The 26693-nt window shown below is 41.0% G+C and overlaps 2 protein-coding genes and 1 non-coding gene across 6 annotated transcripts; 2 read left to right on the top strand and 1 right to left on the bottom strand.

Moving 5' to 3' along the window:
* The first annotated feature begins 8650 nt into the window (after positions 1–8650).
* LOC144707498 (tRNA-processing ribonuclease BN) lies at positions 8651–11149 on the top strand. 3 transcript variants are annotated; one of them, XM_078580628.1, is made up of 5 exons: positions 8651–8826; positions 9783–9828; positions 9914–10240; positions 10325–10665; positions 10897–11149. In XM_078580628.1, the coding sequence occupies exons 1-5, from the start codon at positions 8716–8718 to the stop codon at positions 11113–11115; spliced, it is 1044 nt and encodes a 347-aa protein (XP_078436754.1). In that variant the 5' UTR covers positions 8651–8715; the 3' UTR covers positions 11116–11149. The 3 variants fall into 3 exon arrangements, with proteins under 3 accessions (XP_078436754.1, XP_078436753.1, XP_078436756.1); XM_078580627.1 differs by having other exon boundaries at positions 9783–9830; positions 9901–10240; XM_078580630.1 differs by having other exon boundaries at positions 8678–8826; positions 9773–9828.
* On the bottom strand, positions 10933–15401 carry HCF164 (Thioredoxin superfamily protein). 2 transcript variants are annotated; one of them, XM_078580632.1, is made up of 5 exons: positions 15168–15401; positions 13558–13764; positions 13082–13185; positions 12060–12343; positions 10933–11167 (listed from the first exon to the last, which is right to left on the bottom strand). In XM_078580632.1, the coding sequence occupies exons 1-4, from the start codon at positions 15378–15380 to the stop codon at positions 12061–12063; spliced, it is 807 nt and encodes a 268-aa protein (XP_078436758.1). In that variant the 5' UTR covers positions 15381–15401; the 3' UTR covers positions 10933–11167; position 12060. The 2 variants fall into 2 exon arrangements, with proteins under 2 accessions (XP_078436758.1, XP_078436757.1); XM_078580631.1 differs by having other exon boundaries at positions 10933–11095.
* An 8196-nt stretch (positions 15402–23597) lies between these two features.
* LOC144708184 (small nucleolar RNA R71) lies at positions 23598–23704 on the top strand. The gene has a single exon (XR_013582718.1). It is a non-coding gene; the product is annotated as a small nucleolar RNA R71 (small nucleolar RNA).
* Positions 23705–26693: the final 2989 nt, after the last annotated feature.

The raw sequence follows: 26693 nt of genomic DNA, 5'->3' as shown, positions 1-26693 counted from the left end.
TGTTTATGAAATTATTTGTATATGTAAGGAAAATTTGCAGCATAATTTTCATACTCGAGTGAAAGAAATTCAAGATACGTATTTTTAAAATGTATAAATTTTAAAATTTTAAGAATATACAGTGATGAAAAATGCATATGGACGTCAAGAATCAATTCTGCTACTTTTTGTGTCTTGAACAAGTCATCTTGAGCCACATAGAAGCGCACACTCTAAATGTATCCACATAGTCCTCAGACATATCTAATCTCCTCATCTTCTGTTCAATGTGCAGTGCCATAGATCCAGAATTTTCTCATTGTCCCAGTCTCAGTGGGGGAGAGGGGGCTAAACATCAAAGAGAGAGATAGAAAGATAAGGGGAGATCAAGAGAAGGTGAAGCAACAGACTTAGAGAGGGAAAGAGATAGTGAGAAGGACAGAGAGAGAGAAAGAGAGAGAATTTGAATAAAGGGTGGGTCAAAGATAGTTAGAGAGATTTACAGATATAGATCTGCAGAAAGATAGTTAGACAGAGAGATATCTGGATTGACATGTATATACATGTAATCATAAATTCTCCCCTAATCCAGGGACACCCGTGGATCTTCCCTCATTTCCTGCTCGCTCATTCTATCTTCTCTCTCACTTGTTCCTCCATCTCCCTTATGTTCGTAGTAGAGAGAGAGAGAGAGAGAGAGAGAGAACGGAAAATAGGAGAGAGAGAGAGAGCATAAACGAGAGAGAGAACTAGAGAGAGAGAGAGAGCTCAACAAAATCAGGAAATCCAGTTAAGTACAAATCATGGGTCTCTCCCTCTGCTGCCAAACGCATCTCCCTCCCAATAATTACCCCTTCATCTGCCTGAACTCACAATAGAAAGTGATGTAGAGAGAGAGAGATGGAAAGATTTCAGTGAGAGATAAATAGGGATAGAGAGATGAGAGAGAGACTCTCCACAAAACCAGGGACAGCCAAAAGTAGAAAAACCTGTTTTTTTTTCTTGTTCCCTCTCCCTCTATCATTCTCCCTCGTCCGCCTCACCATCACAATAGATTATTGAATTAGAGAGAGAAAGATATAGAAGCAAGAGAGGTAGAGGGAGAACTATCAAAAAACCAGTAAAACCACAAGTAGAAAACTATCCCTCTCTCTTATCACCCTCTTCTGCCATACCTTTATGATAGAAAGATAGATATGGAGAGAGAAATAAATGAGTGAGATAGTGATAGTGAGAGAAAGAATTGGGTGAGATTAGGATAGTGATAGAAAGAAATGGGTGAGATAGAGATAGTGAGTGAAAGAAATGGGTGAGATGATTGAGACAGAGACAGAGAAAAAAAAGATTGAGACAGAGACAGAGAGAAAGAAGATTGAGACAGAGATAGAGAAATAAAGGAATGAGTGAGATACATATACAAAGAGAAGGAAATGAGAGCGATAGAGATAGATAGAGGAAGAAATTGGGAACAAAGAGATAGAGAGAAAGAAGAGTGAGATAGAGATAGAGAGAGAATAAAAAGAGTGAGATAGAGATGGAGAGAAAGAAGAGTGAGATACAGTTAGAGAGAGAATAAAAAGAGTGAGATAGAGATAGAGAGAGAATAAAAAGAGTGAGATACAGTTAGAGAGAGAATTAAAAGAGTGAGATAGCGATAGAGAGAGAATAAAAAGAGTGAGATACAGTTAGAGAGAGAATAAAAAGAGTGAGATAGAGATAGAGGGAATAAAAAGAGTGAAATATAGAGAGGAAATAAAAAGAGTGAGATAGAGATAGACAGAGAATAAAAAGAGTGAGATAGAGAATTGTGAGATAGAGATGGAGAGAGAAACTAATGCGTGAGATATAGAGAGAGAAAGTAATGCGTGAGATAAAGATAGAGAGAGAAAGAAATGCGTGAGAAAGAGAGAGATTAATGCGTGAGATAGAGATGGAGAGAGAGAGAGAGAAATGGTTGAGATAGAGATAGGGAGAGAGAGAAAGAAATATATAAGATCGAGATAGAGAAAGAAAGGGGTAAGATATAAATATAGAGATAGAGAGAGAGAAATGTATAAGATCGAGATAGAGACAGAAAGAAACAGGAGAGATAAGGCCGAGATAGAGAGAGAAAAAATGAGTGAGATATTCAGATAGCGAGTGAAACAGGAGAGATAGTCAGATAGAGAGAAAGAAACGAGTGACATAGACAAAGAGAGAAAGAAACCCATAAGATAGAGAGAGAGAGAGAAATAATTGAGAGAGATATTCAGATAGAGAGAAAAACAGGAGAGATAGTCAGATAGAGAAAAGAAACGAGTGAGAAAGACAAAGAGAGAAAGAAACCCATGAGATAGAGAGAGAAATAAATGAGCGAGATATTCAGATAGAGAGAAAGAAACGAGTGAGATAGACAAAGAGAGAGAAACCCGTGAGATGGAGAGAGAAATAAATGAGCGAGACATTCAGATAGAGAGAAAGAAACGAGTGAGATAGACAAAGAGAGAGAAACCCATGAGATGGAGAGAGAAATAAATGAGCGAGACATTCAGATAGAGAGAGAAACAGGAGAGATAGTCAGATAGACAAAGAGAGAGAAACCCATGAGATAGAGAGAGAAAGAAACGAGTGAGATAGAGATAGAGAGAGAATACCCACAAAACCGGGGGACTGCCATAAGTAGAAATCAGAAAACCATGGTTCTTGCCCCCGGTTCCTGCTCACTCTCACTCTTCCCATCTCCCTATAATTCCCCTCCTCACCTCCTCCACATGAGAGAGAAAGAGAGAGAGATATAGAGATAGAACGAGACAGAGAGAGAAAGAGCTAGAAAGAGAAAGAGCTAGAGAGAGTAAGTAGAGAGAGAATGGAGAATGTTCATTCATCAGAGGAAGCTTCGGCAGGAGTCGGAGGCGGCCCCGCCAGCCTTCTCCTCCTCCGCCGCCAATCATTGGACAAATATCTCCTCCTCCGCCGCCAATCATTGGACAAATATCTCCTCCTCCGAAGCCAATCATTGGACAAATATCTCCTCCTCCGCCGCTTCCGCCGCCGCCGCCGCCGCCGCCGCCGCCGCCGCCGCCTGCCACGTCACCTCGGGCGACCCCCTTGTTTTCTTCTCCCCATAATTCTCATATTTCTTTTCTTTTCTTTTCTTCTCCCGAAGAAAAAAAAGGAAAATCTTCTTTAAAGCTTCCCTCGTGAAAATGAAAGATGAAGTGTTGAATAATATTGAAATCTGTTTATTTATCGTGAAAACTTGATTATGTTAAAACTGACGTTCTTTGTTAAACCTTCAAATCACAGTTAAGATTTATTTTTGTTTATTGATCGATTTTTCTGGGGGACAGATCGCTTACAGAGAATTTTTAAGTTAGAAATATTTGAAATTTTACTATTAATGGGCCAAACTGATTGGAAAATCCGACAAAAGTGGGCTTGAAACGACTGGAAAGTCTGCTAATAATAGACTGAAAATGTTTGGGAAATATGTTAACCATGGGCCAGAAATAGTTGGAAAATCTGCTATTCATGAGCCAGAAACAATTGGAAAAATATGCTTATAATTGGCCAAAGTTCATTGAAAAAATCTGGTTATACTGGCGGACAATAATTTAAAAATCTGTTTATAATAGGCCAAAAATACTTGGGAAATCTGCCAACAATGGGCCAGACATAATGGGAAAACCTGGTAATCATGGAATAGAAAGAATTGAAAAATATGTTTATAATGGCAAAAATAAATTGAAAAAATATGCTCATAATGGGTCACCAATAATTGAAAAAATCTGCTAATATTGGGACAAAAAATACTGGTAAAATCTGCAAATAATGGTTATTGTATAATTGTAAAAACTACTAATAATGGGCCAAAAATAGTTGGAAATTTCTGCTTATAATGGACCAAAATAATGGGAAAATCTCCAAATAAGGGGTCAAATAAAATTCTAAAATATGCTAATATTGAACCAAAAATAATGGGAAAATCTCTAAATAGTGGGTCGTACATTGTTGTAAATATTCTAATGATGGGTCAAAAAAAATGGAAATTATACTTATAACTAGGGTTTGAGATCCTGGTCTGGTCTGGTCTTTTGGCATGGACCTAACATTACCTGAAGTTCAGTCCGGTTCTGGTATGGTCTTCTTCAGTCCCGGTCCGGTCCCATTCCAGTCATGTTGACTAGTCAAAGTCAAAATCAAAGCCAGAGATGAAAAATTGGCAAGAACTTTTCCTAAAAGAATATGTCATTACAAGGAAATTTATAATGTCCATCTTGGAAAGTGGAAAACACCATTTAGATGTTGCTTCCTAGATCTCTTCAGTTCAATCGCCACACAACCTCCAACATAACATTGCTTTGCCACCAGGTTGCTGCTACAACTTAGAAGAAGCATAGACATACATCATGATTAAACAACACACAATTGGAAAAGACAATCTAAATTTTGAATAATAGTAATAACATAAATTGATCACAAAAACTTTTAGTCTTCATCGTCATCCTCTAAAATTTCCTCCACTCCACCCTTTTCCTCTTTGTTCTACTCGTCAGCTTTATAAACCCAATATTTTAAATTCATCAATATGGACATAGATTCTTCAGATAGCTGTCCTCTTTTGAAAGTGACAATCCCTCTTCCTGCTGAAAAGGGACCCTCTGATGGCACACTCGAAGCACAAAGAGGGGGGAACTCCTTTGCAACAACAGCAAGTCATGGATATTTTGCAAACCCAAATTCATACCACCATTTGAGTGGGTCATCACGAAGTCCAATGCAAGGCTCTTTCAAGTATTTATCTAATTCATCTCTAGTAGATCTTCGACTTGGACTTGTAGTTATTTTGTCAGGTTCCATCAATGCAACCATTAATTTTGAGCACTTTTGCAAGTATAGATGGTTGTTCTTCAATAGTTTGTTGGTTGGTTGAAGTTAAAGAGTTGGACACTATATTGAGAAATTTTACAGTAATGTGGATGATGAAAAAAATTTCATCATCGGGAATAAACTCAAGCTTCTTGTTGGAAGCTAAGAGGGAGGGGTGAATTAGCTTATCTACTTATTGTTTGCCTAATTAGCTTTTAAGATTCCTTGATTTGACTCTCACCTTCTTTCTCTCAAACACTTAGATTTACTTGGTTCCTCGATCCGCTTAGTGATCGAGTCAATCCAAGGCCCCCCTTCGAGTCCAAATTAGGACTCAGGATGACCTTACTAAGGATCCTCCCTTGTAAGGTACCCTAACCCAACTTACAGAGTTGCTTCTGCAGAGGAGTCTTCCGATGGCACGTCACGTTCTTTGGTGCACGAGCTTCAACCCCGAACCGCCTTCAGGTAGACCGTCACGAACTCTTCCTCGTACGTCCTCTTCCCTCGTCACCGTCACGTCCTTGGTGCCACCAATGTCACCTCCCTGCCTTCTCAATCTTCGTCACCTGCTCAGATTAGTGAAACAGAAGCTATGCCGCTCCCCGTGATTGATCAAAGGTCAATCACCGCTCTCAATGATGTATGACGGATAATCAACACTAAAATTCAAGATATGATATCAAGATCAATCTGTCAGCCTTTTGCTTTCCAAAATGTCTACTCAGATCACAAATTCAATCCCACTAAAAACTTCTTTCAAGGATTCAAGATCAATCCTTCACACTCTTTCAAGAAATCACACAAATTCACCACTAATAACAAGAATGTGAAGGAAACTATCACTCTATTCACTAAATGGATGAAAAATGAAAAACTTTCCTTATCAATGGAGAAGCACAACTACACTGATTGCAGGGGAGAAACTTCACAAGAAGGAGCACTTTCTTCTTCAAGAGTAGCACAAGAGAGATGGTTTTCAAAAAGGGATGCCTCAACCCTTGCTCTGAAGGAGTATTTATAGGGCCAGAGGGGTAGGTTGTAATTTTCTGAGAATTTTAAAAAAATTCGAGCTCAAACGGAGCTGTATTTAATTTGTTATGAATTTTCAAAGATTTTTGGAAGGTTTCATTAATGACGTTAATTACCCATTAATGAAATTATTGAGGGAATGTCAAAAGTCGAAAAAATTCGAATTTTGGCATTTAATAAAAACCTTTTCGGACCCGCCCTTTGACCCTTTAAATTCCTTCTTTAATTAAGTTTAACTTAATTAATTATTTATATAAAAAAAATTCTTTCTATAAATAAAACCCACGTGTAAAATAGATAAAATTAATTTTTTGTTTCGCCGACTTTGAGATCCCGGGTTCGAATCTTTCGCGCGCCGGAATTTTTCAAATGAAAAATTACGGCGCGCCACGTGTCAAATACAATATTTTTTATATTGTATTCAAAGAGAAACGTGGCCCAATGGTGAGATGCCACGTTGCATAAGGGGAGGTCGCAGGTTTGAGGATAGAGAGTGCCAAAAAAATTATTCTTTTTTCTCTCTTTAGCGGACCCGACCCGGTTTAACGGATCCGGTTTCGGGTCCGCCTTTAGGCCTTATTGGGCCCCTTTAAAGGGACTAAAATACCAAAATTTAAAAATCAATTTCGCACCATTTAAAAGGCTTTTAATTTTTAAAAAAATCAGAAAAATATTTTTAATATTTTTAAAGTAGTTTTCAATATTTAAAAATATTTCTAAGGCCTCTGAAAATGATTTTAACATACCTTAAATATGAAATGACCTTTTAAAATATTTTAAAGTATTAAAATAATATTTTAATACTTTTAAAAGTATTTTCAGAAAGTTTAAAAAATATTTTTCATTCTCCCAAGTACTTTAAGATTATTTTAGTTTATTTTATAGTTTTAAACCAGTTTAAAAACATAATCTTAAAACATTTTTAAGCTCTAATTATAAATTAGTTTCTTAATTATAAATTCATGATATTAATGTAATTTAGTGTACATTAAAACACAAAAACCTCAACACTTCTTTTGTGAGTCTAACATTGTCGCAACGGGGAACATAGCGTTTAACTTCAAGCGATGTTGATAATCTATCGATTTTTCCTTCATTGCACCGTATGCAATTTTAAGCGACCTTGTTTGTTCCTTGCTTGATGACCCTGAGAGTTAAGCATGCATATCATTCATCACATGAATAATAGAGTCTAATTGGTCTAACAGGAGTTGATACGCCCTCAAAACAGTAGATGTTGTAATGGTTTGTGACTGTGAAAGGATGTTAGTAGCATCATGAAAGCCTTCTAGTTCATCAGAAAACTTTTTCAAGAGATCCCACTCTTCATCCATGATTGAATAGATAAATTTGTTTGTGTTTAGATAATCACTTGCCATATTGTCTAACACAATTCTCTTCTCGTAAGCTGCTTCAATCATTTCATATGTAGAGTTATACTTGTTGGGCACATCTTCAATGAGCAAGTTTTGATTTTCCATGTCCAAATCATGGCATAAAGTACGATGGTGGTGAACTCTCTGTGGTGAAGCTCCAGCTGCAATGGCAAGTCTTCGAAATCTATATAGAATTCCTTTAAATGAAAGCTGAGTATTATTGAGGAGGATATTTTGGTCATCAGTATCCTCACAAAGTGAGCTTGTTTCCCTTGTAATGGAAGTCAAATTATGTGCTAAATGTTTTTGAAAAGAACGATTTTCATTAGAAAATTTTATGAACCTTAAATACCTAGCTCCTTCAGGCCTCTTTGCGCCACCAAATTTAGAACACGTGCCATGCATGGTGCATGATATTGGTCGATGAAGTCTGAGCCGGAGCCCTTCATGAACCTTTCTAAAATTTTAGCCATGTTTTATTATCACTAGCATTGTCAATTGTGATAGCGAACACCTAGGAAACAAAGGAAAAACATTTCAAATCTGTAATTACTACACAATAAGTAATAATGATGGCATATCTTGTTTGCGAGAGTATAATCCTTCAACACATTGTGCGCTACCTCCGCCAAGTAAGCACATTGATGAGAACAATTAATTGGCAAACACTTAGAACTCGTTAAACATTGATGAAGTATCCATGTTGTATCAATCCAATGTATACTGATCCCAAGTGTAGCTACACGATTTGAGGTTGTCCAAGTGTCCGTCGTGAGTGACACTTTTTCTATTGGCCTGAGTACCTGTTTCAGCTTTGACTTTTCCTGCGTAAATTCTTCAGCTGTTGTGCGTCGTATAGTCTTAGAACTTGAAAGATACGCAACCGTGCAGGGAGGTGGTGAACACGGGGGATAGCGATGGGGAGGGCGAGTGCGCGAGATGGGGTTGGGGTTGTGGAGCACAATGATCGGGATAGAGCCACGAGCGCGCATGGGGTGGGGTGGGATGAGAGGCAAAGCTCGATGCTTGGGGAGTAGGGTTGACTGAAAAAACCTAATAAAAAATACTTAATATAAATCGGTACCGATCTGGTCTGCCCTTCAGACCGGATCCTGACCGACCGGCCGGTCCTCCAGGAAATGGCGGACCGCCGGTCCCTGTTCGGTCCGGTCTGACTGGTCCCAAATGTCTATCCCTACTTATTAGAAAGGGCCACAAATTATTAGAAACTCTGATAACAATGTGCCAGAAAAAGTGGAAAATCTCCTAATATTGGCAAAAGTGAATTTGAAAAGCTGCTAGTTATCGCCAAAAAAGGTGAAATATATTAATAAAGGGCCAAAAATAATTGGAAAATGAGCTAATAATGAGCCAAAAATAAAGGTAAAGTCTTAATGGGCAGACATTGGCCCAATAGAAAGGAGTTCTAGGGTTTAGCGAGCTGAAACGGCGAGGCTTAGCAGGAAGAAGAGAGGGCGATATGGAGACGATCAACCTGCCCTGCTACCTTAGTATCTCGCGAATTCCCTCTCCAAGTTCATCCGTCCGACGAAGATTTGAACGATCACCTCATCTCTGCTTGCGGCGTGGGGTAAAGCTCCTCCTCTCTAGCTCTTTGTCCCGTTCTTTGAATCAAATTTCTGTGTTTTCCGTCTAATAATCACCAGATTCCTAATTTCGAAATGTGTTTGAATTCTCCGAGGGTTTATATCATTTATTTATCTGTAATTTCAACCGGATTCTTCATTCCGGATTCTTGTAATGGAAGTTCTCTGATGGGTTCTCAATTTTAAATGTTTTAGTATTGTCCCCTCTCTGTTGAGTCAATTAGTGTTTGATGGTTCTTCATCTGATGATTTTAGTATAATGCTTTCCGATTTTTCATCTGATGGCTCGTGCATGGGAGATTTCTCTGCCCGTCGTCTGTTCTTAAATCATGTTCAATAAAAAAATCTGCACTTCCGTCCGATCCTTGTTTTGTTTTGTTTAACAGCTTTCTGTTCGTTTTACACTCATAAATAATCTTCAATCATTTCTGTGTTTCTCGTTTTCTAACCGATCCTCATTTTGATTTGTTTGACGATACTCTGCTCATTGTTTATCCTCAATTTCTGCTCAATCAAAAGTTTGTTTTTCCTTCTGAACCTTATTTTTAATTGTTTTACAGTTTTCTGTTCACTTTACATTCTTACATTATTTTCAATCATTTCTGTATTTCTCGTTTAGAACCGATCTTCATTTGTCATTTGTTTAATTATGTTCTGCCCATTGTGCATTCTGTGTTTTGCGTCTGATCCTTATTTTGAGTTTTTTAACAGATTGCTGCTCATTTTACATTCATAAATTATTTCCAGTCATTTATATTTCTCTTTTACCAAGCGACCCTCATTTTGATTTGTTTAAAGATACTCTGTTCATTGTGCATTCCCAAATTCTGCTCAATCAAAACTCTGAGTTTCCTATCTGATTCATCCTAGTTTAAATCTGTTACTCGATTGTTTGTTCATTGTGAATTCTTGAACTCTTCTACGTGGAAGAGCTGTACAGGCAATTGCTGGAGGGGGAGTCAAATCAGGCGGCGCCAGACGACTATGTGAGATTCTTTGATCTTGCTTCTCGATCCGATTCTAATCATCCAATTAAATTCCTTAATCCCAATTCATGTTCTTGGATCAAAGCTTTTCAAGCCAAAGCAGATAACGGAAATGGCGCAACCCGCGTGCCCGATTCAAGCAGCAACCAATCCCCGATGCCCGTTCGATCTTCAGGATCTCTAGGAATGATGAGGCTCGAGCCCTACAACGGCAAATCCGGATCCGTTTCCTTCTGCGGATTGACTTACAGCGCGCTCGAGGAAAGACAACTGGTTTCATCCCCATTCAACGAGGGCGCGGGCTCGTTCCTCTGGATCGCCGGGCCGCTGGCCTTGATCTCCTCTCTGGTTCTTCCCCAGTTCTTCGTCTCCGGCTTCATCGAGGCGCTCATCACCGACGAAATCCTCGCGGGTAACATGGATTAAATTCCGTAGCATGAATTTTTTTTGTTGTGTGACTGAGATCGGGATCGGGCGGCTCGTGTTTTCGGTTCAGAGACGGCGATTTCGGTGGTCTCGGAAGGGAGCTTCTACCTGGGACTGGCGGTTTTCCTGCGAGTGGTGGATCGAGTCCAGAGACCGTATCTCGAGTTCAGCGCAAAGAGATGGAGCCTCATAACTGGTCTCAGAGGCTACTTCTATTCCATGTTCTCCACCATGGGGCTGAAGATATTTGTGCCTCTTCTCGCTGCCTTTGCCGCCTGGCCCGCCATCGGCCTTCCAGCCGCTATCGCCGTCGCCCCCTTCCTCACCGGCTGCGCCGCCCAGTTTGTCTTCGAGTCTGTCCTCTCGCGCCGTCGGTCTTCTTGCTGGCCACTCGTCCCCGTCATCTTTGAGGTAAAGTCCTTGGACTCGTCTTATTCTTCTGCCATTCCTTTTCATCTTACTCTTCTTCTGAGACTATTCGTGTTCTACGATAACTATCGTGATTATCATCGTTCTGCTCCTGACAATCTTACTCTTACTCTTCTTCTTCTTCTTCTGAAACTGTTACTCGGTGTCATCGTCTTATTATTGGTAGTCTTCTTCGTCGTCCAATCCCTGAGCTGGGTTCGTCGAATACCGCAGGTGTATAGGCTGTACCAGCTGAGCCGAGGAGCGCACTTTGTTCAGCGGATGATGTTCGCCATTAGAGGAACAATTTCCTCGGGAGAATTCCTCGAACAGAGGGGAGCCTTCATGGCCATCTTCGTCTCTTTCCAGGTACTCGGCGTCGTCTGCCTCTGGTCTCTGACCACCTTCCTCCTCCGCCTCTTCCCCTCGAGGCCTGTCGCCGAAAATTACTAACTCCATTTCTTCATTTATATGGATTTATTACTCACCTCTGATTAGCACAGTCCTATGATCGAGAACACATCCCAGAAAAGCATTAAGAAAATGATCGTGAACGTATCTCTGTTTTTATGGAAAACTTGATTCTGAAAGTCTGATTTGATGATGGTTGATCCACCCACTATCAAATCTGGTTTCCCAAATCAAGTTTTGACAACCTTCAATGTTGAATCGAAAGACAGCTCTTCGAGATTGTATGAAATTCTTGGATTCTTGAAGCTAAACACTGTCATTCTGTTCTTTTTGTGCAAATTTGTGCGAATTTTTCGTTCTGTTCGATTTTCCGAACAGAACAAAAACAAATTAGAACAGAACATTGCACAGACCTGTGTGCAGTTCTTTTGTTCGCTTTGTGCGAATTTTGTTCTAGTTTAGTGCGAATGTGCGAATTTGTGCGAATGTGCGAATTTTGTTCGTTTTTGAAAAAAAAAAACAGAACAAAGAACAAGGCCCTGTGCAGTTCTTTTGTGCAAATTTTTTGTTCGTTTAAAACAAACAGAACAGAACGACTATGTCTACTTGAAACCCAATGTGATTATGTTTGGTTTATTAGTCAACATCATGTTGGGTTTCTAAAACCATTAGAGAATGATTGTCATGAATGAACCACTGGTGGTTCCAAAAGGCCCTGTTCGATTATATCAAAAACTTTGATTCTGGAAACCCAAAGTGAATAAATTTGATTTCTTCATCAACATATTGGGTTTCCCAAATCAAGTTTCTGATAATTTCTCTTCACCCAATTATAAGGGTCTAAGCCATTAATTTGTCTCAGCTCGAGAAGTGAGGAAAATGATCAAAATTCATTTTTCCCATCTCAATAATATTCACATGTCAATCAAAATTCATTTTTTAATTCAAAAAAAAATAATATTCACATGTGAAAAGTCAAGGCATACCTCAGCCGTGGCTGCGAGGGTCGACGACTTGATGGACTTTGCGGGCTTGGGCGTTGGAAAAGACGCCCACGGCACGCGTGTGGGGGATCGAAGGCTCACCCTTGGCGAGTGCCGCCACGTTCTCCAGAAAGTACTTTTTGGGCAGCCTTCCAACCACATTGCCCTCTTCGTTGCCTTCCTTGTCGAGGAAGGCGAAGTGGGGGATACCCTCTACGCCGAACTCGTCAAGTTCCTGCTCCCACTTGGTGTTGTCCACGTTCAGCATCACAAAGTTCACCTGCCCCCTGCCATGAGAAAATAAGCACCCCTTAAGTTCAAAAAGAATTACTGGAGATGAATTTATTCAAGTAAATCATGCATTTTTATATGAAACTTGGGAGTTCTTATTTGATCTTCAACCTTTACTGAACAGGAAATATTTAGAAATGAGAAAAACTGAGGCACACCCCCTAAAATGACAAATTTTCTGATGGATTAAAATTGTCAGCATTCAAGTTTCACTTCTCATAATCCAACAAAGAAAATAAACTTATTTCAATGGTTCTGAGGTAATAAAGTTTTTGGCTATCTATCCTTCCCCTGTTATTATTATTGCTCTAGGATATGAGATGAATAAACAATGTCCACAAATTTAAAAGACAGCAGCGTAATAAAAATTTACAAATTATTTTACATTAAATCAACAATTTCAAACACATTTTTGATTGGTCCATCAATCGAGGGATGCCGCTTGCAGTTGATAGGTATAATTAACATTTGATTCTTGGTCATTTAGAATAAATGATATTAAAAAAGAATAAGCTAGATTTGACATCGAATGATACTATCCGCTTGCGTTCTCTTCGACTATTACAGAGATGATTGCATGGGCAAAAAAGTTATTACCTTCCAGAAAAGTTCTTACATCCACCACTTATGTATCATAATTATTAGCCACTTGTATTCTTGACACAATAACTAACTCATTAATCCGATTTTAATTGCCTTATCCGTCGTTACGTGAAATGGGTATAGATAATTACCTATATTGCTCCTCCACGTTGTAGACAACAGGCGCCAGTTCGCGGCAGACTTCACACCAGTCTGCATAAAATTCGACGACTGTAGGCCTCCCATTTGAGAGGGCCTGCACGGGGAAACAACAAAGCATAAGGAAAGAAGATGACAATCCTCCCTAAAAACGATGGAACTTATGATAAATTTGGAAATTTAATGCCGTTTATGTGACAAAAACAGGAAATTGTGATAGGAACATCGCACAGACACTGGAATGAATAATTAATCCAAAAATCATTTTCAGTGAGAATACGCCAAGAAAATAAACAATCAGAAATTACTAAAACATGAAATCCAGAAAATTGTATTTCAAGATGATAAATTAAATCACTAATCCATATGAAATGTCTTCTGACGCCATTAAATAATCAAGACGTAATTCAGTTTATCCGCTCTAAAAAAAGGGAAAATATTTTGATCCAGAGAGGTAAATAGTTCTGACCACTTCATAAGGGACAGCATTGGCGGCAAGATCCTTGAGAGAAACGCCAAAGTCCAGTCGGCTTGAGAAGAAAAGGCTAAACGCAGCAACGGTAGAAACTAAAGCAACTACTCTGTTGAAGTTCTTGTTAGGAAGTTCTGGGAGTTGCGGTTTATTCGCAGGTGCAACAGTGTCGCTTGCAGAATCAATAGAAACTTCTTCATTTTTCTGTGGCATCAACAGATCGGCATTTAAAACAAGAGGCCGAATGTTAGTAGAAATTTGTTGGAGATTGAAACTATCATGTGTAATTTTATGTGACTAATTATTTACCAAATAAAATTAGAGCAAAATTTAACACAACCGATTCCAAAGAAACTTTCAATCAAAGTTTGATACCACTGAATAGAGAAACATGTATATCCAATTCAGAAGAGAAGTCGAGATGACTGAAAACGTGTGGATATTTTCAATTTCAGAGTCCTCTGTTCTATCTCACGCAATATATAGAATTTTAATTTTTTTAACCTCACGACTGATCTGAGACAGCCGTTTCCGAGTTGAGATACAAGAAAAAAAGCGATATAATGGCGATTCAATAAAAAAAATTTGAAGAAAAAGTGGGAAAGATCTATCATCCAAAATCGGTGATCACACCGGATCGATGATTCAATAATCATTTCATCAAAGTTGATATATTTTTTATCCTTCATCGGACGGATTCATGTCGCCCCCGTCAATCTAACTATGGAAATACCAGAAGCACTAATCATTTCATCTCTGAAAGATAGGAACATAATCCACCAAGATAATGCCCTATTTCGCATCACAGCTCGAATAGAGAACAGAAAAAGGGACTGACTGAGGCAGCGGCGGAATCGACTGAAGTTTATAATCACTATCAGATTCAGAATCTTATAACTAAAGATATAATCCACTGAGATGCTTTCAGAGTTCGCATCAAAGATGGAATAGAGAACAGGAACAGGGAGAATGACTGACGATGATAATTACTATCAGATTCGAAGTCTTATATTCTATCACACGCGAACCTTTAAACTAATAGATTTTATATCCTAGCAACAATCCGATAAAGTCGTTTCCCGGTTGAGATGCGAGAATCTAGCAGTATGATCACGAATTTATAATTTACCGCTTTAGCAAAGATGAAAATCCCTCGCGTCAATCATACAACTCTAGAAATACCATAAACACTAATTATCATCTCTGGCAGATAGGGACATAATCCACCGAGATAATTCCCGAATTCGCATCACAGATCGAATAGAGAACAGAAAAAGGAACTGACTGCGGCAGCGGCGGAATCGACTGAAAGCCTATAGCTACTCTCAGATTCGAAATATTGCTTTCAATCGCACGCAAACCTATCGACTAATAAAATTTGCATCCTCACAACTACCAGAGAAAGCCGTTCCCGGTTGCGACGCCAGATAATTTCAGAATTTTGCGTAATCGTAAAGATCAAAATGCCTCAGGTCAATCCAACAACTTCAGAACCACCAAAAGCACTAATTATATCAACTCCGACAAGTCCGGACATAATCCACCAAGATAACTTCAGAATTCGCATCACAGATCGAATAGAGAACAGAAAAGGGAGAAGGACTGACGGCGGCAGCGGCGGAATCCGCTGCGTCGGGTTTGCTGAGGCAAATAAGCTTCGAGAACGATCGATTCGCCTTCCAGAACCGAATAGGCGTTCTTCGGAGATCCACGGACTGCACCGACGATCGAAACGGGGAGATCCGACGCGGCACGGAGTGAAGCGTGAACGAACTCCACGACGTCGCAGAAGAAGGAGAAGCTACTCGCGCCATCGCCATGAAATCTCGCCTCTGAAAATTCTCTTCACCGCCTTATATAGGCCTCCAGTTAATCCATCCTCACCTCATATCTCAACTAGAGATTACGGTGCGCTTTTGTGCGGGAAAGCGCACCGCACATCGCACTGAATTCGCTCATTTATAAGGATTTTAAAAAAAGATTTTAAATGCTATTTGGAAAATAAAATAACTATATTTAATTCTTAATATAAGAGGTATAATTTCTATGTTTAATTATTAATATAATTAATAATTAAAAATAATATGACGCCCAGGGCGGCCCACGGCGGCGCGGCAGGGCAGGGGGGGAAGGAGGAGGGCGGCAGGGCAGGGGGTGGAGGGGGGCGGCGCGGCGCGGCGGGGGGGAGGAGGGGGCGGCGCGGCGGGGCAGGGGGGGGGGGGGGGGCGGGGACGGCCGGAGGGGGAAGTCGCACAACGTGGAATTTTCGCACTGCACCGACCCATGTGCGGTGGGCGGTGCAGTGTGCGAAATTCCTGTGCGAAAATTCGCACAATAGCTTCGCACATGCGCCCAACCGCACGAGCGAGATCCGCTCGCATGGTTTGGTGCATGTCTAATCTCAACTATAGTGCACGATCGTCCTGGACAGGACGCGGGACGGGATGGATGACCGCCGTCTCATCTCATGAGTTCAATAGTTTCGCATCGTCCAGGACGTGGACGATGGACGGGACGGGATGAAGATCGTCCCGTCTGACGTCCGACAATCTGTGCAGGGACACAGACGGGATGGTTTTTTCATTCCGTCCCGACTCATCTTACAGTTCTGGAACGTCCAGTAAGTGGACCAGGGACAGGACGGGACTAAGATCGTCCCGTGCGATGTGCGGCGACAGTGCAGACACACGGGCGGGATGGTTTTTTCGTCCCATACTGTCTCATGTTATAGTTTCGGAACATCCGGACATTGATGTTGGGCGGCACAGAACGAAGATCGTCCCGTCCGACGTACGGCATCATTGCAGGGACGCTGATGGGATGGTTTTTTCGTCCCAGAATGAAAAAATTGACATGTCCGTTTCCCAATTTTGCCAGTTTCGTCCCGTCCAGAGAAAAATTGTCATGTTCCTCGTACCTAACAAAATATCCAATAAAAATAGTTCCCAGGTAGGATTGAATTAATATGGATTTTAAAAAGTTTTTTAGGGAAATATGGAGGAGAGAAAAAGAGAGGGACATATGCACACTTACGTTTGGTGATGTAATACGACGGTCGGAATGGAAACTTCATGTTACGTCCGGAGAGTAAATTATAAATGTTGACAAATTTCGATGATGATCTCAGCCTATGCCTATCACCATTGCCATTTCCTTCAATGATGATCATTGTTCTTATCAATTATGGTATTGTCCCACCCGATGATGGTCAATGTTCTTATTGATGATCATCATCATCCCGTCCATGACAATCCTCCGTCTGATTGGAAAAAAGGTCATCCCCGTCCATAGATCTATTATAAGCAATCATAGCAGTCATCATCCTATCATCGATGACAATTATCATCCCCATCAATGACAATCATCATCCCCATCATCAATGGTTGTCATCCCTGTCATCTGTGCCCATCATCCTCGTCGTTTATAATCATTGTTGACAGTTATCGTCTCTCTTGTTGGAGGTTATCGGTCCCATTTGGGGTGGTATATCGTCGCTGTTTTTAAGTTTAATCAATTACAATATAAACTTATACTCCAAGTAAATTTAATTATTGTTCTCCACACAGAACAATAAATAAGGATTTAATATTATTTAAAAACTGATTAATGAGGTGTGACGAGATGCGCATGTAATAGGGGATCGAGTGACAAGAAAATGTAAGGTAAGAATACAATAATTTTTTACAAACTTCAGATTATTATATTAAATAGTGGTAATGAGATTATAGAAGAATGATTTGAGAATGGGAATAAAATGACAGTAAAAGAACAGGATGGCAATTAGACGAGAGTGATGTGATGAAAGGAACGATTTGAGAATGAGAATAGAATGACAATAAAAAATAAGAAAGCAAATACACCGGAGCTGCTGGGTTCTACAAACCTCGATATGAATAAATCAAAATATTCCGTAGCGGAAGCCTTAAACATCTTGTGAATTGACAACTACATTTTGACTACGACTTGAGAGCTTCTAATTGTGGGATTCTAACAAGTCATAGCCTGAATGTAGTAAGAAACTCACGGAGATGATTAAGTGGTCAAGACTAGATCATTCGGCCTTGGTCTAAGAGGAGATTGGCTCAAAGAGAATGACGCAGCGAATCTTTGGCCACGGGTAGTGAGGATATTGGAAAATGCGTTCTCCAATGATCTCCATTACACGTCAATACTGATCGAATAAAGGATTAGGGCTTGACGATAAACCATAGCCTAAGTTGTTCGAGAGGCTCGTGCTGAAGATAGATTATACATGTATGGTAACCAATGACTATAGAGGTTCAAATACTTAGAACATTGAGAGAGTTCAAATACTACTCGGTATCTTCTAGAGCACGAGGTGTAGCTTGGCACCTCACAGGCTGAAAACTTAACCTATCGATTGGGTTCAATTGATCCTTAGTTAATTAATTTTATATGTTGACATAGTTAATTAATAAGGTTTGCCAAGAAGGTCACACACATAAGATCATAAGGACATTGGTGAATATATTTTACCTTATAAGTTATAGATAAAAACTTTAGTAAAATATAAATTGGGAAGGGGCACTCATTTTCTAGCATCCATGCCAGTTAGAATTAAGAGCCCCCCATTTCTCCGCTCTACTCTCTTGCCCACTAAACCAAGGAGTGTCTTCATTATCATAAGATCTTCAAGATTTTCAATAGGGAGGTTGAGATCTAAGGCCAACGTGATCGCGTGGATAGATCTAGAGGCCGGGCACGTGAATGAATTTAGAACATTCTCAAAGTGAGCATGTTAATGGTGGAATAAGTTTCCCGCGAGGTACATGTCATGTATTGATTTTATAGATCGATTGAGAATCGATTTCACGATTCCATGGAAACCATGTTTTCCATGGTTGAACCAGGGCACAAAACCCAATAGTGTCAGTCTCATCAATGACTCAATAATCTTTATTGGCCTTCCAGATTAATAAACTATATCATCATATAGATAAATTAATGTCAGATCAATTTTACCCTATCAACTGGTTGAGTTTCCAACACGTGGGGTTCCAAAGTACAACTCGTGCTCTAGAAGATAAGGAGGAGTGTATATCAAATCACTCAAATAACCTTTTCATCATTGGTTACCGTGTATGTATAGTCCCTCCTCCACTTGACGCTCCTATGATGACTTAGGGTATGATCAACCGTCAAACCCCAACCTGTCATCCGAGTTAGTATCGACGCGTTCTAAAATCATCAGATATTCACTGCTTTGGACAAAGACTTCATGGCATCATCTTTCTTGAGATATAACCTCCGATACCGAGGGTGAACGATCCCATCTTAACCACTCAATCATCTTCGCGAATTTCTTGATGCACTCAAATTAAAACCCATGATTAGGGACAAGTAGGTTATAGTTAACATACAATTGTTCGTCCATAATACATATTTGGTGTCTCAAGTCGAAGGACCACTTACACAACCGTAACATGAATCAACCTGATTGACAGTTCGGTATAATACCATTAAGTAATTTGTATAGATCAATTCAGTGAACTCTTTCATTAGTGTCTCCACGCTAATGGCTACTAGAATGGCCATTAGCGATATTCTATTGGGATAGTGATGTTCTATCAGGATAGTTTTTAGAATACATGCTTAAAGACTAGTGATATCTGTATTACGATCTCATCGTAATTCTCTAAGTCATATCATGTATTCATGGACTTCATTATATGTGTCACACGCGCAATATAATGAATATGTTCTATTAATGAGCATGGAAAAAGATGTAAAATGTGTAATTGGCTTGCCGGCCACGTATATATTTACATCAGGAGTGACATGATGAAGCAGAAATGATAAGTGAGATGACGAAGAGACGATGATGTGAAATGCGGGAGACATGATCAGAATGTGAAGTCATGTGAAATTATGGTACAACATAATGATGAAAGGGATCTAACTTAATGAAGATGACAAATAAGAAAAAATGTAAAACGATGGTGTTTATTATGGATCCTTATTTTCTGCCAGGATCACATTGATTTTTAGTGTAATACATCGTCTCAATGTCACTTAAGTTTGTAATCAATTGTGGAGTTACAAGTGCGCACCACACGCATCGCTGTAACTTTTGATATCTTAATATTTAATTATTGTACTTTTATTATTTTTATATCGATCTTCACATCGCATCTATTTTGATTTAAATTCGATCTTTTTTATCAGTCCACTTTACCCATGCAAATAAAAAAGCACCAATCAACGATCAAATCTAATTGCGACATGTGACATGGCATAATTGTAAGACCAGAAATATTTGAATGAATATCCAATAGTCATCCTCATCATTGGTGATTGTCACCCCACATCATTGGCATTAATCATCCCATCGTCGACGGTCATCATCCTCAATCAAGGTTCATGTCCTCAACAATCATTGTCCCTTGCATCAACAATCATCACACTTGTTGTCAATGGTCGTCATCTTCTCGTCGATAATCCTCATCATAACTGTGGTGCATGCACTCATTATCGTCACTACTCAGTCAACGTTGTCAATGGTTGTTATCCCCATTGTCCACGGCCATTTCTCTGTCCTGGGTGGTTGTCATCTACATCATGGATGGTGGTCATCTGATTAGTCCAAACTAAGGGGTAAAATTTGATCTTAAGTCGTTTTTAAGGATAGTTAAGTACCAATCAACAATTTTATTTCCTTACTAGTAGTATTTTAGTAAGGGTCGTTCCCTCAGGGAGCTAGGTAGCTAGTTAGGATGAATTTCAATTAGTATTGCAAGTTCAAGATTCATATAAACCTTTTTTGTTATGTTTTTAGTGATTAGGAAGGTTAATAAGAAATGCAGATTATTTATTTACTTGGGGACTCCACTAGATGGATATGCAATTGCTCTCTAACAGGTTCATCTTGTAGATAGGGCTTAAGCCGTATCTACAAGAAGAGTAATGCCCAGCTCCTAGCCTTGAATAACAAAATCTCAAACTGTCCTTTTGTTCCATTTTGTTCAGGTTGCGTGAAGATGATGGTGACGCCCTCAACGTATCCGCAACTTTTTTTTCCTAGGTTAGTTTAAATTTTCGTCATTCATAAGTTAGGATTTCCCTTATTTGAATCATGGGTCCTATATAAGGAACCCCTTGTAATGGCACGCACAGATTTTCCCTTTGAGAGAAAAGAGTTTTTGGAAGAAAGGTCCGAGTGACCTAGAGCGGCTCCGCCGCCGCCGCATCATCCTTCTGCCGCATCGCCGCACGCCCGGCATCATCCTTCTGCCGCATCGCACTCCCGCGCCACAGAGCGCCCGCGCCGCCAGCCCGCCCGCGCCAGCCGCAGCCGCGCGCCAGCCGCTCAGCCCGCCCGCGCGCGCCGCCCGCGCTCGCGACGCCCGCACCGCCCGCCGCGCGCGCGACGCCGCACCGTCCGCGCACCTTCGCGCGCCGCCTGGCACCGCCTGTGGCGCCCGGTGTCGCCGGGCTGCCAGCGCCAGCGCTGCTCCGCAGCACGGCGCGCTCGCTGCCCTCGCGCCGCCTTGACGCGCCCAGGCACCAGACCCAGGCCGCGCCACCACGCGCCTAGGTCCAGTCGGCCGGCCCAATGGGCCCTTCAGCCTAATGGGCCGGCTCCAACCGGCCAGGCCCACCTGGCCCAATTGCCAGAACCGCACACCGAGGCGCCAAAATACCGCTCCCCGAGGCGCCGCTCGCCAGCTGCCTAGCCGCCCTGGCTCGTGTCCCGAGGCGCCGTCTCTTTGGCGGCTGGGCACGCAACCTGAGGCGGCCACATCAGCCCTAGCCCCCATGTGGGCCTTGGTCATTGGCCTGCCTCCGGCCCAGACCGCGGTCCAGCCAGCGGCCCAGACCGCAGGCCAGACCGCGGTTCAGCCAGCGACCTAGACCGCGATCCAGCTAGCAGCCCAGACCGTGGCCCGGACCAGCAGCCCAGCCTGGTCCAGTCCGACCGCTGCCGCCGCCGGATGCTGCCGCCGCCGCCTGCCGCCCACTCGCCGCCGCCGCCGCCACTCGCCGCCACCGCCGCCGCCGCCGCCATCACCGCTCGCCGACGCCGCTCGCCGATGCCGTTCGTCAACGCCGCTTGCCAACGCTGCTCGCCGACGCCGCTCACTGACGCCGTTCCTCGACGACTCCACCAACGCCTCACCGACTATCCGAGGAGCTTCGCCCACACGAAGATAGAGACACACCCTCCGACTCGACGAATGAGGACCCCGCGAAAGACCATACCAGGATACTTCACCGACAACTGCGCAGGACATACCACCGTCCTGCATCAGAAGATTTAAGGTCTAGTCCTAGGTCTGGAGGTTCAGGAGGGATCGTTGGTTCTTCTTCTTTGTGATAAAGATCCTCTACTCCTAAGTGATGAGTTTTGAGTATATGTTTATCTTCAGCATCTATTTCAGAAAAATTGATTCCCACTTTCCTTCTAGGATGCTTTAAAGGTCTATTGATATTCATCTGAGCATTTTCATCCCCTATCTTCAAATCCATTATTCCTCTTTCAAATTGAAGGACTGTCCGAGCTGTTGATAAAAATGGTCGACCTTGGATAATTGGAACTAGGCTTAGGGCTTCCTTAACATTCACTTCAGTCACAATAAAATCATTAAGGAGGCTACATTGTTTTACTTTAATCACCATATCCTCTAATAATCCTGTAGGCCTCCTAAGTGATCCATCAGCTAATAATAAGTCCATATAGGTGTCCTTTAACTCCCCAGTTTTATATTCATGAAAGATTGCTTTAGGCGTAATGCTAATACTAGCTCCGATATCTAAGAGTTTTCCAGTAAATCTCCTTCCTCCAATTTCACAACTTATCAAACGAGATACAGGATCTTTTAACTTTGGCGGTATTTCTCTGATAAAGCTGGATGAGTTCACTATCATATTTGCTTCATCCCTTTTCCTCTTAGGGATGCATAATTCTTTGATATATTTTTCCAAGAAGGGTGAACTATCTATCATATCTTTCACACAGATTTTTATGATGGCATCATGAAAGTTATCAGTGATTCGTTTATCATACTCTAGGATGGTCTTAGGTATTTAAAGAGCAGTGGGATACAGGACAGGTGAGGAAGACGGATCTAAGAGGTCTTTACATGGTCCAGGTTCTTCCGCATCTACTTTTTCATCTCCTCTATCCTTCTTTGGATCCTGAAGTTCTTTGTCATTTCTTAATTGAGAAATGGATTGAATATCTTCTTGATCCACCTCTATGTTTTCTATTTCTAAATCATGAACTTCACTATCAACAACACAAATATTTATAGGATTAGTGCAAGGTTGTGTTGGGAAATGACCTGAATGGGAGTTGGGGTCAACTCCCTTACCTCCAATTTAGAGTGCCCACCAGAACCTTGATCTGCTGCTGATTCTCCATCGTAGCTTTAATTTGTAGCTCCATCATTGGCGCTAACCCCTATATCATAGAACTCATCTTGCCTAAAGGGTCAATTGTACCTTGAGTCTGTGACACTTGTGGATTTGGAGCTCGATAAGGAGGCGCTTGGTAGGTAGGTTGTGGAGGTTTTGTGCAGGATAGGCCATGATGGACAGATGGCCGAGCTTGAAATGTGGGCTTTGCAAGTTGGTTGAAGACAGGTCTTTGAGGAAAGGCGTTAGAGTTTTGTTCCTCATTCCATTGTTGTTGATTGGAGTAGATCACCTGTACTTCTTCCTCCTGCTGGCATGCTCCATCCTCATGATCTTTGCTGCCACACAACGAACAATTCTTTGCCAGGACTAATGGTGAGTTATGCTGAACTAGTCCTTTTACTATAGTGGTTAGCTCTTTTAATTGCTCTTGGACCCCCATATCATCTCTTTCTTGAACAGATGATATATTTCTTCTAATTTTTCTTCCATTATTGCTTGCATTAATTTTTTGCAAGTGAATCTCAGCAACTCTTTCAATAATTTCCGTCACCTCATCCTCATATGCATTATAAAAATATCCTCCAGCCGATTGATCTACTTTGAGTTGGTTCACCTCACTTAATCCTTCATAGAAAATTTAAGCTAACTTGGACTCCTCGATGTCATGGTGTGGACATTTTCTACATAAATCATTGAACCTCTCCCAAGCCTCACTAAAATTTTCATCTTCATGTTGACAAAAATTCTCAATTTCTATAATGCATGCCTTAGTTCTAGAATGAGGAAAAAATTTAAGTAAAAAATTATTTTCAATTTTTTCCCAACTAGATAAGGTTACTCCCAATTTCATATACCAATCCTTAGCCTTGTCCTCTAAAACATGATGGAAGTAAAACATCTTAACATGATCTGTTGAAATTCCGGGCATGCATTGAGATGAGCAAATTATGGTATAATTGTCTAAGAAGTAATATGGATTTTCATGGTACTTTCCACAGAATTTAGGAAGAGAATTAAGTAAAGTATTGTCTACTTTAAATCTAACTCCTTCTGGAAGATCTAAAGCAATAGATGTAGATTTCCTTAAAGTCTTTGGATTTACTTGCTCTAACAGAGTCTTTCTTTGAGGATTGCAAGGTAATTGACACCTATGCTGATCTTGGCGATTTCCCTCCATCCTTTTGCTGTCGCTTTTGGCAAGATCTTCGTTTAGATTCTTCCCTTCTTGATCTTGTGTCATAAAAGTCTTCTTATGGGACCTGGTTAACACCATAAACTCAAAGAGAAGAGATGAGTTACCCTTAACAAGATAGAGAGTTAAACTAATTAAAACTCAATCCAACAAGCTACACGTTGCTCCCCGGCAACGGCGCCATTTGATTGGTCCAAACTAGAGGTTAAAAATTGATCTTAAGTCATTTGTAAGGATAGTTAAGTACCAATCAACAATTTTGTTTCCTTACTAGTAGTATTTTAGTAAGGGTTGATCCCTCAAGGAGCTAGGTAGCTAGTTAGGATGAATTTCAATTAGTATTTCAAGTTCAAGATTTGTATAAAACTCTTTTGTAATATTTTTAGTGATTAAGCAGGTTTATGTTCAATTAATAAAGATTATATGAATTTTACCAAGTGTGAAAAAATTTCTGTAGGAAGCTTAGACTGAGAATGATTTTTGAGAATTTTTTCAGAATTTTTTATCGTCTCTAGAGAGAGATAAAAAATTCAGAATTTAATTGAGTGAGAAAAGGAGAGGGAGAGAGAGATAGCGCACAAATTTGGGCGCTTCCGCCGCTGTTTGTGCGCTGGGCTTCACCGCTCCGCCGCTGGTCGCGCGCACGGAGGTCCTCTCACACGCAGTGGACCAAAACAACGATATCTGGAGTTCCAGATATCGGTTTGACACGTGTGAATAGGCGTTGGAAAGCTTAAGACGTTGGCTATCTGCCTAAGGATAACCAAGAAGCTTAAGAGAATTCTAAAAGGAGATAGGGTGAGAAGAAGCACGTAACCTTTTTGTCACATCCCAAAGGGCCCAAGGTTGTTTCTCCAGCTCCCTACCAACTGGCTTCAAGATCCAGGACGCTCCTAGAAGACTCCATGCACCTTCTGAATGAAGGTGGACCTAGGAACAAGCTCAAGAAAGAAAGAAAGTGAAGAAAACAATACTCAATTCTTGGATGCCCTCAAGGAGGGTGAGGGGGGCCCTTTTATAGGGGTACATGTGTTTGTTCCAGCCATTCTTGGTTGTTGGATCATGGATGAACGTCGAGGATTGAGTTCTTGAGGCCTCAATCCTCGTGATCAGACCCCAACCAACCAGATTCCAACTGGCTATAGTTAGTTACAACTAACTCTAACCAATGGGAAGGGAAAAGAACAAGTTTGTTAGAGTTAGTTACAACTCATCCCTAGCCCTTGGATTTGAGCTTGAATGGATGGATGGATGGGTTCCACCTCATGAAAAAATCCTGGGCTGGATCTCAACCCTGATCTCTCCTCCAACCAAGATCTCCCAGCTGGAGTCATCCTCATGTGCCTTGATCAACCTGGAAGCCTCCAATGACGTTCTAGAAGGTCTCCTTCAATCTCCTTTATACCAAGCCTATCGATTGAGTCAACTCCACTAGTTAGCATGCATCTTTTTCTTCATTGCTCCTTTTGACCTGAAGAGTCGACACACTAGGGAAATCATTAGATTCATATCCAACTTGACTCAATGAGTCAAGTGGGGGTTAGAAATATCCCTCAAATACTCTTAAAAGTAAATCCCAAACTGTGTAACTTGTGAAATGCATGTGAAAGCATTGATGGAAACATTAATTAAGTAGAAAATGTGAGCTTTTTAATCATTGGGAAAGTGAAAAGGCATGATCTCATTACTATGCAAAATAAGCATTTTTGGCAATGTTGTACTTACTTTTAGGAGATTTAAGATGAATAATGCATGGAAATGACTACCCTTATTTGAATTTATCATCATCCCCTTCATCTATAGTCAACAGGGTTCACTATCCACATCGTTCAATGTCATCGTCCCCTTCGTCCACGCTAATTGTCCCCTTATCATCAGTCTTTGTCTCTGTTGTCCATGCTAGTCATCCCCGTCAATGGCGGTCATCGTACGAATTGCCGATCCGTTTGTGCTATTGTCCATTGTTGGCAGTGGTAATCATCTTTTTCGTCATTAATAGTTTCCTTACTCTCGTCGTCGGGGGCTGTCATTGGCATCATTGACAACTCTTCATCCCTGCGGTCCACGGTCATCGTCCACATCGTCAACGGTCATCATTCGTGTCTTATGAGTCAACAAAGGTCCTTTCATAAATATTTGTGTGTTTTTTAAATATTCATTCATCGCCTTACTTCATCACTCATTCTCGTCATCCGTCCTCTCATTTTTGTCATCTGTCATTAGAAAAATGACAGGTAGGGAACGGCATGTCCCGGACGTGATGGGACGTGGCGCCCCGGACGTGACGGGACGGATGACAATGCGTGACGAACGGTGACGTGACGAAATGTTCGTCACGTCATCGTCTCGTCCCGCGTCTGAGGATTTTGAAAAATTCCGTCACGTACACGTCACGCGTCCCTTCTTCCTTGTTCCATCTCGTCACTGTCACCGTGACGCCGTCACCATCGCCGGTGACGAAAATAATAATATTTATTTTTACTATGTTAATAAGCATAGCCAAAGCATAATATTATTTATTTTACTATGTTATTATTTATAATATTTATTTTCCATGTTCATC

This window comes from Wolffia australiana, chromosome 9, assembly GCF_029677425.1.
Source record: "Wolffia australiana isolate 7733 chromosome 9, ASM2967742v1".
Classification (NCBI taxonomy): Eukaryota; Viridiplantae; Streptophyta; class Magnoliopsida; order Alismatales; family Araceae; genus Wolffia; species Wolffia australiana.
This window is presented reverse-complemented; position numbering and strand designations above follow the sequence as displayed.